General features: G+C 38.5%; 1 protein-coding gene across 3 annotated transcripts in view; it reads right to left on the bottom strand.

The window, feature by feature from the left end:
* Positions 1–8,518, bottom strand: part of arhgap21a (Rho GTPase activating protein 21a) — an 83,627-nt gene extending 75,109 nt beyond the window's left edge. For 2 of the 3 annotated variants that reach the window (XM_066718241.1, XM_066718260.1), the window contains exons 1-2: positions 8,240–8,518; positions 7,031–7,272 (exon numbers count right to left, since the gene is read on the bottom strand). In XM_066718241.1, coding sequence (XP_066574338.1) covers positions 7,031–7,111 — 81 coding nt within the window. In that variant the 5' untranslated portion in view covers positions 7,112–7,272; positions 8,240–8,518. The remainder of the gene's footprint in view (positions 1–7,030; positions 7,273–8,239) is intronic. The other variant, XM_066718251.1, reaches the window with a different exon arrangement.
* Between the last annotated feature and the right edge of the window lie 8,962 nt (positions 8,519–17,480).

The following is a 17,480-nucleotide window of genomic DNA, read 5'->3' as shown; positions in this document are numbered from 1 at the left end:
GCAGTGTATGTATTGAGGCTGTGCAAAGTGTCTCTGTACTTCTGCAACAACGAGCCCTTACAGTCACAGATCTTCACACACCGGTCCATTTAATCCATAGCTCCACCTGCTAGACTCACAATGATCTCCTGCTCCCTGTTCAGAGAAACTACACAGTCTACCAGCTGTTTAAAAGCATCAGAGAACATTGAGTATCAAACAGGGAAATACAGAACCTCCCCACAAGACACCACAGCTGGTTCAGAGGGCTTGTCTAAAAGAGGTATCATCCAAGGTTCATTCAATAGTTTAAACGTTTAGCTGATCAACACCAAAAACATTCAGAAAGTGCTTGTGTGTTATTTTCACATGCTTTGTACATTTCCCTTTAAACGCGGACTACGTTTTGGCAACACAGAATAACTTGGCCTTGTTTTTTTCCCCTCCCATCTACAACTGCTTGTGTAGTAAATCAAATTGTGCACACAATCATGACAGCGTTGCAAAGAGGGGAAAAAAAAAAAACATGCATTGCTTCCTAAAGAAAGAAAAAAAGGAAAAACTGATTCATTCTGAAAGCCAGTATCATTTCCAGTGGTTACACCAACAGGAAATGTGTCATTTCCAGCTAAAACCACAGAGCCCATACAGCAGGCAAGCAAGCTAAAATCTGATGAATTCCTGCAAGTATTTGACAGCATGTTATTCTGTCGATTTCAGAGTTCCCACAGGAATTATGATCAGCATTATTTTCAAGGGTTGTGCAATTCTATATTTTTGGATATACAAATACATTTTTAAAAATTGAAATTGTAATATTGTGTGTATTATACAAGACCTGCAGACCCTGGTATGAACACACAGCTATGAATACACTGAACAATTATAATGTTATGAATTAATAGTACCTCACTGACATTACAGCATTCAGATTCCTTCCATTTAACATTGGAAGTACCAGTTTTTCTAGGGATCTATAGTATCATATCAGAGAGTGAAAGAGGCTGTGATCTTTGCAGTAGAGGGCTCAAGGGCAGTTTGCGCTTACCTCCTAGAATAAATTACACACTCGGCTTCACAAAGAAAGGCAAATGATACAACACTGCAGGTCAAATTAGACTAAAATCATTGCTCCCATGTGCTTTATGCTACAACACATCAGTGCAATGCTTCTAATGCGAGTTGCCTGGAGTACTTGTAATGTATACCACCAGATCAGTGTGCGTTCATTTGTGTCAGCGTTATGCGGCCACTATCCTCCATTCATCTGAAAAGGGAAATCGGCCATTCAAGCAGAAAAAATGAAAGAAAAAAAAAAAAAAAAAAAAAAAAATCGAACTACTTTGAATGCTTAGTGTATCTTGCACATGTATAAATATTTTTTTCTTCCTGAACCCTTCCTTCCCCCGGCTGTGTTCTAGTCTATCGATCGATCAGTAGGAATACGCTTCTGCGATCTCTTCCTGGAGAATATATTCTTCTACAGAGAAAGGAAGAAAGAAACGGAATCACTGCATATAAGATAAGGCTGACAATGTGCAGCAAGGTGCCCCACTTCTATAAATAGACACCCTTCCATGAAACGAGTGCAGGAGAATAAAAATAACCGCAATGACTAAAACTGAACACTTGCAGAAGGCAGACGCTGCAGAAGTGTGATTGGGTAAATATCAGGAGGAATGTAAAGCTCACGCTTGTTTACCGTTATATATGCGTTTGATTATACTGTGATTACCTAATCCGAGGGAAAATCAGAGTAAAGCACTACTTCAAAGCAACTTTCAAGAAAATCTATATCAGGGGTACCAATCAAAATTAAACACTCCAGGTCAGAAATGGGTCGTGCTTTGGCTTTGAGGAGCTTTTCATACTGGAGATTATTGCTTTAAGATCAACATAATAGTAACACCTCCCTCATGTACAGTTAGCGTAAACGCCAATACATGCAAAGAGCATTTTCCCCTCTCCATTCCTATGTGTCTGTGCTGTGTGCAAAGGTCATTTTAAATTCAGAGTGATGAAGAAAAAATGAAATCTGGTATTGTGAACAACTAGCCTATATTGACTGTTCAATTAAGATGGCTCCCTGGCCAGTGGCCTAATCAAATCTGTACCAAACATAGAACACCTCAAACTAAAGTGCTCACTAAAACAGTCCTGAAAATGGTACCTTTGACCTTGAGCATTCAGATCAAGTTGATGTTTCTTTTACATTCTTAATCCGTAAAGTGTCAAATTCATGACAAATTAAATCCAAGGTAATGTTAAGGATGTCAAGTAATACTGTACTGTACATTTTTTGGGCTTGTCCAAAACCTGTAGTAACAATGTAAAAGGCAGTATCTTCTGACAGGTTTAGTTTCTTCAAATTGTTAAACCATTCAGTACATCTTAGATAATTTCTGTGAAGCAGCAGCCTGCACTAATGCGGGTTGCACAATAATGGGTTAGCACAATCTGGACGGGAAGGTCTGCCGTTGCCACTGTTGTATTCAGTACAACTCCTGGTGCCGCTGAGTGCAGCCAATCAGTTTGTGGAAATAACAAAAATGTGATACCTTTAGTTTGCAAAGACTTCGCAGCTTGTATGTGGAGTTTAGTGAAAATTACCATTTACACATACTATATCACTTTATTATTATTAATTCACCTACAATGAAATTTTGTATCTCACAGATTGAAATTAAATAAACCTGCCAATGCTCAACCCATTAACGCACCATTCTCTCTGAGAACAGGACCGGAGACACTGGGTTTCAATGAATCTCATACCCCGAGGACTCAACCCGTTACACAAAACCAGCCCAATTGGAAACAAAGCATTGCTTGCTCACCCCTATCAATGGTTTCAACCAACTTACACATGCAGGTCAGGCCCAGCAAAGGAGGAGGCACACCCTCTGCTGTACTCACACACCACATGCTTAAGCCGACAGCCACAATGGCAAGACGGCCGCCCTGGCTTCAGAGCATCTGGTTTTGATCGTGACAAAGACGATATAATAAGCAGTAGAGAAGGAAAAAAGATGCCCAACTGTTCTCCTGGGCATTAAGGTAGGCCGTAGTAAATCATAGGTTACAGCATTGGCTATTCTGGATTGGAATTAGGGAAGTCACTGGAATTTTGTTTCTTTCCTCATGACTTTCCCAAAAAGTGATATTTAAACACCTGCACACCTGATCAAATCACATAACAGGTGCACAGCACTCAATAAATATCATATGCATATATATATTGATAATACATCAGCCCCTTTTTTCCTGTGGTGCTAAACATATTCAAAATAACAAATCCCAACACATTAATTTTGATCTGGTCAAGTTTACATTATTTTGTCGAGTCCAAATGAACATCTTGGAACTGCTCAGCAAGATGTATTGCACCACTGCTTGTACAGTGTTGTATATTCACCCACCCCAACACACCCTTTTAGCATTATCAACAACCACAGAGCTCAGTGCCATGAATAGGGCTCATCCAGCCCGTGTGACATCAGCTGGGCCTCAGCTGGCACAGCACAGAGACCTCAGCATCAGGGAGAGCCGCTTAATGACCGAGAGCAGCTGTGCATGAATTACCCTGACTGGAACAGAGACTTCAACTGAACGAAGACACACACACACACACACACACACACACAAGACAGGCCATGAAATCTTACTCACTCAAATAGAAAAAAATAGGTGAATAGGGACTCTGCCAGCAGATTGTCTACAGTCTGACCACTCATTAGGCCTTGGGGTTATTTTACAAACATCTCTAGAGCCAGGTATAGAGCAGTACCTGCCAAACAGCCACAAACAAACAAGCCCCGGACAGAAACAGACACCGCAGAACACTACATTCACAGAAGCATGTCCAGACCACAGAGCAAAATACACTGGGAAAAGCAATCCAAAAAAAGCATCTTAAATTGAGCATAAAACTGAAATATTTTCATCCATGAAATTAGGACATAAATTATTCATTTCCCCAATATGGTCTTTGTTCTCAAAATGTCCCTATTTTCCTGGGGTCTGTAATCCCACAGTCAGAGCACCAGATTGTACAGCAGAACATGAAGCCTCTCTTACACAACCGTTCTGAACTTGCATGGGTTTACACAATGCCAGTCAATCTAAAGAACATCTGACTCGCCTCTGGGTATTCAGCGCTATCACTTATCACTGATATTAACATGCCCTAACCAAGAAGAGAGAGGGCGGGGGGGGAATGTAGCCATGTTTATCAGGCACTGACTGGAAAATTAAGTGATAGATTTCAAGGAACCATCCAACTGCAGTAGAAAAATATTACCAATTACAGCATGAAGCAAAACTGTGCACATCTTAATGCCCAGCAGTTATTTTATAACAAAATACACATTAGGGGAGATTAAACAATGTTTTTAAAGTTCACAAATTAGAAAAATAAATCCAGAGATAAGGGGGGGTAGATCTTAATATCTGTATGAATGTGTCAGAGCTTAAATGCGAGTCTCAAATACAAGTCACTGTTGTAAAATAAGTAACAATGAGATCTACCAAGACTGCAGTTTAATCCCCAGTCATTGAATTGTAACAATATAGTTTAGAAGTTAAGAATATTCCATGAAAAGCATGTCATCAATATATGAAAAAATAAAACACTGTTTTATAAAACACGGACACATGAGGTGGTCAGAAAGGCCATGTAGAATCTGCGACACTCCTGAAGACACATATAAATAGTTGTCTCACTGCATGTTTTTCCTTAGGTTTATGACTGGCCAAAAAAGGGTTTGGCAGCTATATCCTATAAAAGTATCCAAGTAATTTTGCTCTGAGAAGGAAATTAATTGTCCTAATTAATATTAAAAAGATTATATATAAAAAAAATAAAAAAACACCAGCAAGTTGATAAATGAGCAAGACAGCACTATAAACCGCATTCATCAGAAAGCGTCTCTCTGTACACCTGATTGTCTCACAGTCTTACTGTGGATTGTGATATAATATCCAAGGCACAATTTCCCAAGAAAACAGTACTTCTCAAAGTAACGAGTGTCAATAAAGGGAAAAAAATACCTCCTTTCCTGTTTTGGACAAAACAGGACTCTGGATATTTATTTACTTTTAGTGGCAGATAAACCACAGGTAACACCATCTCACAGTCAATGACATAACAGTTTAAATGGAGCGCATGTGTCCTACACTGCAAGAATACAGCGCTGTGCACTCAGTGACAGCTAACAGACTCCTAAAACAGGTTTATAACACCAATCCTAAACCCCTCTATGAGGATTACAGTAAATATGCAACATTATCATAAACGTACACTTGTGATAATGGGTTAATCCATGTATGTATTAAAAATAACCATGATATCCACAACTACTGAACTGATAGAAAATGTTAAAAAGTTATAAAATAAACAACCCTGTAATGCACTTATTGGTCCCTTAGGTGTCCTTAGATGGTCCCTCAGTGAGTGTATCATTTGTCTACCCATCCCTACAAAAGCATGAGTCTGCCACCAGTTTAATTCAATTTATTTTGAAAGGCATAAACTGTGGATTTCTTTCAAGTTGATTCACAGATTCCCTTCCAGTACATTTTGCACTATATGTCCATCACACCGTAGCAGTAACATTTTTACATCTACAATAATACATTGAAAGTTAGTAAAAACAGAATAAGGAAAAAACTATTTAGCACTCATTAAAAGCAACATATTCCATTATAGCTTAGTTATATCATATGTTTAGTCAAAGCATGTTTCTCTGTCCTAGAATAAACAATGCAAATATCCACATCTAACCACATTACAATTAAAAGGCTTTTAAACTGTATAATAAATAACATCCACATTTTTAAACGCGACTCGAAGAAGCCAAATGAATTGAGCCAGTCATAGTGTATTGCACCTACAAAGTTTCAGTGTTCGTAAATATCCGATTGAACTGAACATGTTTGTGTTGTAATAAAGTTTACATTCAGGGAGCACTGAAGGAAGAGGTGGATTTAAAGCATCTACTGCATGGAAAGGAAAGAAGTCCGGGAACTTACTACACTGATTATTGCATTCAAAAGCAGGGTTCAATCATTGCTCAAGTGTGTGCTGGCTGTACACTGCACAGCTGAAACAATCACACGGATCCGCAACATGCGAGTTACTGCACACACACCCTGGAAACACATGCCGCCGTGTGCGCAGGTGCGGACCACCGAGCCTACATTACACACAGCAGCTCAATGCCATTCAACCCTTCAGGTTTGTTTCCAAAGCAGCACCTTGCGTGCATACAGCACTTTACTCCGTTTAGCTGACCAACAATCAAACCTGAACCGATTGCAATATAGTGAAAAGTAACTTGCAAGCGAGTCAGGCACTGCTCCTTCTCTGAAGATCACATTTATCGCTTTTCAAAGCTCAACGCAACATGAAATCCTGGCGTTATACGTTCAGCGTCCTTATCCTCATTTCTTTTCACCACCAGAGTGTAATGTGTTGTTTGGAGAGGGTGAACAGATGTGCACTGGAGTATTACCACGTTTACAGACAGCGTGCCAGTGTCCACAGACTATTGTGTTCCATTCATGACCCTGCATTGTTTCCGTAGTTTATGTCCACAGCCCATCATTTTCAAAGTTTCCACGAAACTACATACAGAAAATCCGCTACAACACAATCTAATGCAAGACAAGTCCCTTTCCTACGTAACAAAGCAGTGTCGGGGAGTTATGAAGCCTTGCCCATGTAATCAAGTTAAATTTTGCACGAAAAGGCACTAAATGCAAAGTCTGTAAAGTAAGTTCTTTCATAAACGACATATAACCCATACAAAAAAACTAAAGTTCGTAGTCTGAGACTCGGGGCATGATTTTATTTTATTTTTTGGGGGGGTTCATTTGCATCACAAAACAACAATCGTTTTGAGCCTGGCGGGCAATCCTCCAGATCCCTTCGCCTGAAATCAACCATTAAATCAAAAGCCACAAAAGCAAACGCTGGTTTCAACTCCGCTGCACAACTGGCCAAGATGGTGCAGGGCTGCCTCCCCTCGCCGCGGCGCCCATGTGCTGCCCTTACCTCGCCGGGCACAGACCCGGCCGGCCGCTCTCTCTCGTCCTCCTCCTCCTCCTCCGGGGGACCTGTCCGACGTGTCGCCATTATTTCATTTCAAATCGCCCAGGCACGGATCCGCCGGAGCCCACATTGAGAAAAAAGAGCCGCTCTGACGAAATCCCAATCCCAGCGGTAATCGCCCGGCACTTTCAAACGGGGTCCCTAATCCAGCCCGTCTGTCTTCACCCCGCAGGTTAAACGCAGATCTGCGCAGAGGGAACAAGGAAGAGCGGCGGCGCCCGGTCAGGTTGTGCGCTGCCCGTCCCTGCTTAATTGTATTGGCCGCTCATTAAATCGGCAGCAGAGAGAGAGAGAGAGAGAGAGAGAGAGAGAGAGAGAGAGAGAGAGAGAGAGAGCACCACCCTGCCTCTCTTTACTATTAGGCAGGATTGCATATGATCCAGGAATATAATTCAGAAGAGTAATACCTGCTTCAAATCGGGGCAGCATTAGAAATAGCCCCCGGCCTTAAATACAAATAAAATGACACCTTGTGCATTTGAATAGCTTGATTCAGCTGCATTGACAAAGGCTTATGTTTTTTAAATCCTCCGCACCGCAACTAAGTGTTACTTTATACTCTTCTCTTAGCTTTAAGCCATTTAAGTCTCTTTTTAATTAAAATTTAGCATGCATTTCTAAAAAAAAAAATATATATATATATATATATATAAAATGCACTGCATGTTATGGTGGTATTGAAACAGGGTTTAACTCCCAACCTGCTTTATTTAGATATACATGCACAAGCTTGCATGGGGAGCAAATCTCATACCCATCAACAAAGGAGCACATCGACACATGCAACCCAGAAACTTTACAGCAACATGTAGACCTGGTCCAAAGTGTATCCACTCTCAAAACCCTGTGATCTCGCAGGCAAAAGGCCCGTGTGTGCAATGTGGAGCTGCATGTCTTCAGCACAAGAGGCATGCACATTACCTGCTGCTATTACTCCCTGGGTTTCCCTCTCCGGGGGGCAGCGTGGATTTATTTACCCCTGAAAACAGGACCCTCGTCGTAAACAGACGTGCCTTCATCTCCTGCCTGTTTTCCCAACGCCGGTGCTGTCGTTCCTCTCAGACAGTCACATCCCCATTCAAATGAAACCAAAAAAAGCTGTTCAAATGCACGATCAGGTCGCTTTTTCATTAAAAAAAAAACACCACCTACCTGCCTTATAAACTCAAAAGATACCAACAGTCTCATTTCAATCAAAACCAATGGTCTTCGACAGCACAGGCACCAGATATGTTTTTGTGAAAGGTGTCCTCTTTTCAATCCCGGCGGTTTATCTTGTTTTTCTTTGCCTAATAATAATAATATACCTGTTTGCTAAAGAGTGCGTCCCTCCCATTGGAGACAAATGAAGAAAAGTATATTCCGTATATAGTGCGTTTCAGCCTGCCTTGTATCCACAGCTCGGCGGCTCTCTCGCTGCCGTCCCGTCCCAGTGGCGGCCCGCCGATCCCGGAGCCCAGGCCCCGCCCCTCGCCCGCGGCGCCGCAGCCAATCACACGCGTCCTTGTCGTTTGCAATTCAAACTCAGCCAACCGGACGCGCTGTTACATAAGCAGCCTCGTCCCTGAGCCCGACCCGGGGGCAGCGCACACAGCCGGGCAGGGCGCAGGCAAACCGATCTGCTGGAGAGTGGGGGGCTGGACTGTAAGCTAGTGTGTAATTTCATCTTCAAATATATGCTGGATGACTTCTTTGAATAATCCACCATGTAATTGAAGACCAAATAAACAGCCTTCTGACATGAAAGATTTTTTCCTCATATTCTCATCATGTGTTGGTTATTATTGCTGTGACATGAAGATTGACACAAACACAAATTGCAAGCATTTGCTCCTGCTTGTTTGATTTTTGGTTATGATGATCATATAGGCAAAGTGATTGTGTTGATGAGCCTTGTTTGCAGTTGGCAGGTTGCAGTTTTGGCTAATGAGTGTCATTTTGATTGGAAGATATTGGTAGATCTGACTAGTTGTAGCCGGTCCTACTCCCTCGTAAGCATCTGCCTCCATCCTTCTGAACCTCCAAGCGTGCATTTGCTGTTTGGTGTAAAACTGTGCGTCATCACATGCCTTCTGTCCTTGCTTTCCTTTTCTTTCCTTTGGTCTGTCTTTTCTCTCTCTTTAAACCGTATACGCTTTCAAATGCATTTATTCTTATAATTCTTATGTTATTTCCTTCCCCCATCACTCATGTTCCTCTTCTCACCTGGGAAATAATAATAATAATACAAAGATGGTCATTCCCTTTGATGATGTCATTGAAAGCTAAGAAAAATCCTGTCCCCCGTAGAGTGAGCAAGCACGCATTCACCTTCACCTCTGAAGGTCAAAAAAGTTCAGCTTCAGCTCAAGGCTACTATGAAAACAACAACAAGAACAGAACCTGTTTGATACAAATGTGAAGAGCAATTCTCTGATGTTTCTGCTTTCTCTGTCTTTGTGTTGGCATTCGATAAAGTAGGAGATGCATGCCATGGTCTTTTACTACGTACATTTAATGTTGGCAGCCTATTGAGAGCCCCTATTTATATTGGAATATCCTGCGGCATTGAGGTTTGGATATCCTTACATGAGCATGTGCCTATGGTCCCTCCATTACAGAGAAGACATGACCTAGTTATGGCAGGATGTCCTTGGCATTTTCAACAGAATGCAGTTGGAATTCCCTTCCTTTTGGCATAAGACTAATTATTTCCAATAAATGCTTTCATATTGAAAATACAGCCTACTTCAGTCTTATAGTTTACTTAGACTGAGATTAAATCAAAACTTTGACTCACCCGCTAATTGAAAACTACAGAACTGTACTCAGTTGCAGTTTCATTTTTAGTAAGATGACACTTTCTTCTAATCATGAATGTAACTGCTATGATGTAGAGGTTTGTAGTTTGCTATTAGCGGGTGGGTCAAAGTTTTAATTTTATCCGGTCCTTAGTTAGGTGCTCTGTTTAATTAACTTGCATTATTTGTTTTTTCAAGAAACAATACAGATTAAATCATTTAGCTATCATACATGTTTGGAATAACTTGCATGGTTCGAAACTGGATGATGTTTTCAGGCAGTTACATTATCTAGATTAATGTCCTAACTTCAAATAATAATCCTACATTCAACCAGTTTTCAACCAGAGTGCTCATGCTGCTGAAAGAGATCATTATGAAATTCTAATTTTAAGTGAACTTGATAAGACTTGTTCACCCAGAACATACAATTGATGAAAAAATGTTCCCTATGAAAAAATAAATGTTTTAATACACAAAGTTGTCTTCTGAGCCATTTAGCTTGCCATTTATTTTGTTTATATTTAAGAGACTTGGTTCATTTCCATATTTATCTTCCATTCTCACACACTTATTAACATTTGGAGCAATATATGTAATGTTAGTCTACCTATCTAAAAGTTAGAAATGTGGAATGTGGATAAGGTTATTTTGATCAACTGTACCTAATTATCAGACATCAACAAGAACAAAAAATCTATTACTTTCACATAAGATAATTTAAGTGTCTCCTTCAGGGTTCTGAATGGAAAAACTGTACAGAAACAGAAAGATTATAAAAAGTAGGAAGTGCACTGTAATCTTTTGACTAACTTGCACTCCACCTCTCCATTTACACAAACACGCAAACGTGTATTTGTCCGTTGCTCTGAGCCGCATGTAGCTGTGTAGTTCTAGATTTCTCATTTGTTTGCTTTAAAAGTACACTCATATTAGAAAATCATCTTTCCAGACTGACTCCACTGACTCATGATTCTTTAAGACTACATAAGACTACAAGGCTTGTTTTGGAAGACATTTTTATTTCTGAGTTGGTCACGATATCCCTTTTGGTTGAATGTAAGTGAATATGACTTGTTCTATATATTCAGCTGTATTTGTAAATGTAAAATGAGTTTTAACTACAAGATTAATATTTGCGGAAGTTGCCAACATTGATAAAAGTGTCAACAAAGTTACTGACATCTACTGTTAAACACCTATACTAACACTTAGTGTTCTGCCTTATAAATCTGGCTTTACTACAGGAAACTCTAAACTTACAGTTACACAACCTAATTATCTGCCTTACACTGTGACAGTTAAATTGAAAAATACATGTGCTGTTTGGTAACTTTGCTGTTTACAAACCAAGTGTAGTTTGACATTTAATAAATGAATCTTAGATAAACCTCAGATAAACAAACCTATATTTTGAAATTGGAGCACTGAAGATGGCGAAAGCCTTGCACTGAAGTGAACTCCTCATTACTTGTTATCTGCAAATGTCTAGTAATTGAAGAAATAATAGCCAATTTGAAGCACAAATAAATGCGGCCTGTTGTTTTTTTAAAACATTCTTTCAACCTTGTAACTCCCATTCGTTTTGTACATCTTCCAGAAAGATTTAAATAATTCCCAACTTGATTTCCAACATATTACATATTTCAGAAAGAGTTTCAAATGTGATTCAGTCTGACTAAATAGGTTTTAAGTGGCATATGTTATTATGCTTGGATTAGTGTTGCTCAGTAATAGATTTTTCTGTATACATTAACTTTTCTTAGTAATCCATGTGACAGTAGCAGAGTATCATCACATTCTTCAACTTTGGGCTTTCCTCTTACAAAATATTGGATGAAACTTTAAAGTTTATTTTTCTACATGATAATGGTCCAAAGAGTAATGATAACAAATGGGTGTGAAGTTTATGTATTTGTCACTCAGTTGCATGACTTTAATCACATTGAACTGGCCTGTTTAGCGTCCCGACTTTAAAGACATAGAGCAACTCTTGGAAGAACTGAAACGAACAGTGAATCAATAAGAGACTGCGACAAGAAACATCTCTCTTTGAACTAGAAACAGTTCTGTGGGAGGAATGGAACTGCATTCTTCTGGCCATCTTTCAAAAGGATTGCAGCAGTCATTAAAGCCAGGGGTGGGCCTTCATGCAATGAAATACATTGTGAACAGCTGTCTCTTGGTATTTATATTGTATGTGTGTGTGTGTGTATGTGTGGGGGGTGTATGTGTGTCATATTTGAGTATCTTTTTTCGTTTTTCTAAATATGTTGTTGTTTCTGCATTTGAAAAGATGTGCTTTTATTGAAATTACGTTGATAAAAAAGATGTGCAAAAGGGCATTGCAATTAAAAGTTAAATGTGTTTTATCTTGATGTTTGAGGTCTGTTAATTATTATCCCTGCAATTAATAATACTCTCAGACAGTGAGGAACTTCTGTAAAGTCATGCATCTTCTCACTTAAGTTGAACTTCCTTCTACTCACTACCCTAGACAGGAACGGCACAGCCATGGGCTTGTTAGTTATTTCCTCTGGTAAGTTAATTAAAAATACTACTGCCTCTTAACCAACCTATAGAAGCAGAAAGGCAGAAAATCCACTTTTATTATACATTATTATTGTATATGAATCAGGCTTAAAATCAGGCCATCAGAATTGTGTTCACATTCCGACATTCCTCTGCATCTGTTTTCCAGACCTGATTGATTTTACTGTGAAAAAGGTGTGTGTTTTTATTTTTGTGAGATGAACTGCTGAAATATGAATAAGGCTTAGACTTCAAATATTACAGAATATGCTTAATGTATTTTTAGAACAGGAACATGAGCAACATCCATGTATTTTCAGTAGCCATGACAATCTCTTTGAGTAAATAGCTCATAGCGTGTTTGTTGTTTAACTCTGGTCTTTGGTTCAGTGGGCCATATGGGCTCCAGCAATTTAGTTATATTTTCCGTACATTAACAAAGATTCTTTACTAGTGATTGTGTCAAATAGGGCATTGATGTCACATGGGATTTTGCTGTGTATGAAAAGATTGCATGGCTGCTGTAGTCAGAGACAAAGGATGACAGTGTTCTGTTTGCAAGTGAGGCCCTCTGTGACACAATGAGACAGGACAATAGGAGGGCTCTTTTGACCCATGCCAAAAAATGCCCTCTTTCACCAAAGTGCAAACCTATCTGGCATTGTTTTTGGCTTTGGTCTACTGTCAGTCTGAATAATATGCATGTTTTTCAGCATTTCAGCACCTTTAAAATGAAAAAAACTTGGACAGAGTTGTAATAGTTCTAATTCAAACCAAGACAATTTTACTGCAGGTTGACAGTAATGATTGGTGTTCCCTTATGTCACATGTATCACAGAATGTATAAAGTAACAGATGATGTATCCACAATATTTAAAGCACAGTGGTATTGGCTCCTAACTAGATTTTTAATTCACAAATACAATTTCTACTAAAATAATACATCTGTTTAGGAGTTTATATATTTTGTAAGAATCACAATTTTACTCCCCCTGAAAGCTTCCTAACATTAGTAAACATGCCATCAAGATCTCCCAGTCATTAAGTGATTATTTTACATTGCTTTAAAATATCATCCTCTACTCCTCCTCAGTTTCCCATTCCCTTTATGTTATTCCATACTAAACAGTGATATTAATGTGATGATATTATGAATTTAAAAGTTTAATCACAATTTTGGAACTGAGCTTAAAATAAATAGGATAAACCTGTTTGATGCTATATTTCCTTTCTTGTAACATTGTGCATGCAATACTGGATATCAATAGTACTGCTTTTATCTGAATTGCAGAAACTCATATTTCAGGATACATGGCTTGATTCCAGTTTTTCCCCTTTTATAGCACACCTATGGAGCTTGCCAAGAGACTCGAACACATTCTTTACACAGTGTGAGTTGCTTCAAGCTTTGGATCTCCACAACCCTCTTTCATCCCTCCTTTTCTATTCTGCAGAGTACAAGAATGCAAAGCTAAAACGACCTCTTTCATCAGTTGATTAAAGATTGGAACAGTATTATCCTGCGGAGGGAACAAACATCAGAGGTCACTGTCATGCCCCAGTGTTTCACAACCAGTGTTTGGTCGGATTATTGCAATCACATGGTTCCCGGTTCAGTGTGAGGTCATCGTCGGTATGAGATATAGATTGCACCTCTTGATTAACAGATCGGCCCCAGCCGCTTGTCCAGTGTACAAACACACAGGGCAGCATTGTGGGTGGGGCAGACTGAGGCACCGCTAGCCAATCAACAGTTGTCTTTGGGAGACGACGCTATCTTCCTCATACAATACAAACTCTTCTCTTTACATTATTCACCAGAAATGTTATGTTAACCGATAAGCTTCTGCAGGTGTTTTTTTAAAAATGTAGCCTGGTCAACTAAGATAATCGGTTTAAAAAACTAAACTTTCTCTAAAGAAAGGAAGTAGATACTCCAAAATTAATTTGTTGTATTTTCTGTAAAATCTAGGTTAATGAAATTGACTAGTCCTTTTAGGTTAGTTCAAGAGCCTGCACGTTTCCACTTACAAATGTAAGAGCAAGGCAAGCAAAACTGAAAAGTACATTTTCACGTCTCCAGTTTCTCAGACCTCACAAATGACTCTTTCATTCTCTCACAGCAGAAGAGCCACCTGTTTTTCTGATTATTCTCAGTGCCTTTTGTGCTGGGGTCATCCCAGTGAGTGGCTTCACAATGCCTTCCTGCTCATGGAATCTCTTTCAATCATTCTTTAAGAGTCCCACCAAAACATTGGATGCTTCAGCTGAAGTGCACAGCTTGTCTGAGACTAAACAAGTACAGGATTTTTCAAATAAATCAGAAATGAATTAAGAATAAAATGCACACACACACAAACACATATATATATATATATATATATATATATATATATATATATCTTCAATTTTCAACTGAAGTAAGGGATGTTCTTTGCTCTTGTGCCAGTAGCTGCAGTAATGCAGGAAATCAAAGCATGCAGTGGAATGCAGACTCATGAATCACACTTCCTTTAGAGTAGCCATATTCCTGCCATACCTTGCCCTCCTACCTTTTAACACAAAGTGAAAAAGAACTGCTTCATGAACTATCTGGCTTCCTGAATGTCCGTGCATTGATTAGTGGAAGATGATATAAAAATCAATGTAACAAAGAACCTTAATTAAAATAAAAGCAAGTCTTCAATTGTGGGAGAAGTTTATATAGGATGAAGGCACTCAATGAATTAAGTTTAATTCAATCAATTTGGTCACAAACAGTGTAGTCAGTCAGAGTTCTCCTTTGGGTAAAGGCCATATGAAAAAAAAAAATCTATTATCCATTTAGCAAAAGAAACTATTGGTATTTGATAGTATAATGGAGTGCACCTGGCAGCTTTCACGAAAATACAGATACATAAAACAGCTTTTCTGTCCATTAAATTGCCCTTCTTCTGTTGTTTATTGTCTAGCAGTAATTCAGTTAATTCACCCCCAGTTTTATTTTATGATAGAATATAGAAATAATTAGTAAATCTATGATTAAACCAATACAAATTTACAATACAATCTCAATACAAAGAGAAATTTGGAAGTTCCTCCCATTTGTTCTGTTCCACCAACAATCTGCAATGCCGGTTAACATTAGAGTTATCAGATAAATAGCTTTTTTTTTTCTTCTACCAGCTCAGTCTTACAATTTCAGCCCCAAGAATTCAGCCAGCTGCATTTTTAATCACTTAACACTACATCAACTGTTGCATATCTTCAATCAGTACTTTCAGAGAACTTAAATAATTTAGCCAACACATGAATTCCATTACAATCATTCCCTGCATCAAATAATAAAAAAGTGTTTTCAACACCAATTCAGTAAAGAAAAAATATAAAAGGATCCCCATATAAGATTTAGCTATTAAATACAGCAATGAAAATACAATAAACCACATCAGACATTATATAAAACAATGTGACATGCAGAACCTTTGAGAAGGTCCCAGGGACACATGACAATCATTTACTGCCCTGTCAGAGTCCGTGGCTACTGATACTGGGGTAACAGGCTGAAGGTCAGGGATTGCTCTCCAGCAAAGGCTATGCATCCCCTCTAGCATTTAAATATTCATTTAAATATGAACATAGTGCATTGCCAACACTTATCAAATGCATCATATTCACCCATTCTAAACAACTATTTCTTAAGGTCTGTAGGTGTAAACTGAATAGAGTTAAAGAATTCACTATAAAGTGGGTCCCACTTTTAAAATAAGTTGCTCTTCACAGACAATTATGTTTGAATTATAGGGAAAATAATATGAAACAAAATTGAATTTATCTTGAATTGTGACTTTAGTATTTGCAACTTGGTCACTATGAAGAGGCCCAAAATATATATATTTTGAATGATTGATTTTAACGTGTAAATGATTTTCAGACACATTATGCATAATACATTCCCAATTTACATTTAAATATGCTTAGGAATATATTTAGTTTAAACAGAAATCATACACTGGGTAGGATCTAATTTTTACAGATAACTTCTTACACTGTTTTTCCTTAAAACAAATTGCTTATTACAAAAGAAAAAGGCAAAAAAGGAAATACAAAATGTGGCACGCATAGTGAAAGATAAAACATAATAAAGCAAACACTGAGTATATGGAAATAACGATTGCTTCAGATTTTTTTCTGTTTTATATTCTGTTGCTTTATTCCTGCTCTCATTGTTTCAGCACATTTATAATTAAAAAAAAACATTATCTGCTGTATTATATTGACCAACATTTGTGGTCTCCTCATGCATGCATCAATAAGAATAAACACTTATATTCATAGTGATACTATATAGGTGAACCTTATCAAGGTGAGGAACAATGGCAAATAGTTACCCAGGAAGGCCCACAGTGTAGTCGCTGCAGAGAGTAACCATGTCAATGTCCTGGTTTCAGTAAGAACAGAAAACAAGTCGTGACAACAAAGAGCTGCATTGTCAGCGGTGCAGCTTAAATTGAAGGACCATTAATGGTGTGTGATTCACCAACTGAGACAGCTTTCTGTAACCTAATCCAAATGCTTGCTGCAGTCTACCTGTTCATCAGATACCAAAACAGAGAGGCCATGTTCAGTGCTAAGATGACAACAATGACTTCAGGGTCCCCACAATAAGAAACAACCTCAACCTGAACACCCCATAGAAAACACAAACAAGTGAGACTGATTAATAAATAATACGTCGACTTCAATTCAAAGCAATTGATCTAACGCTTCTTAGTCGCCCTGAGGAAATAGTCGCCTCTATTTGGTTTTGTTCAAGGTGTCAAGACTACAAATGCACCATAAAGAAAATACTCCTTAGGATCCTAGGTGGCATGTACTTTGTGACCCAAATGTCTAATTACATTTCCTGCATTCAAGAGCAGAGACGAGTTTGTTAGTTATATTGTACAATAACAGTGTTTGCTCCCCTTTGTAAAGCATAAGAATATATAGTATAAAGTATTTGTAAAAGTCCTGGAAATATATTAGCACAACACATTCCGAGCAAGTATCCTTAACGATTATTGATGTTTTTATAATTTGTCTTTACTGTGTGATTCATG

Source organism: Amia ocellicauda, chromosome 2 (assembly GCF_036373705.1).
Source record: "Amia ocellicauda isolate fAmiCal2 chromosome 2, fAmiCal2.hap1, whole genome shotgun sequence".
NCBI lineage: Eukaryota > Metazoa > Chordata > Actinopteri > Amiiformes > Amiidae > Amia > Amia ocellicauda.
Note: the sequence above shows the minus strand (reverse complement) of the source record. Positions and strands in the feature narration are given on the sequence as shown.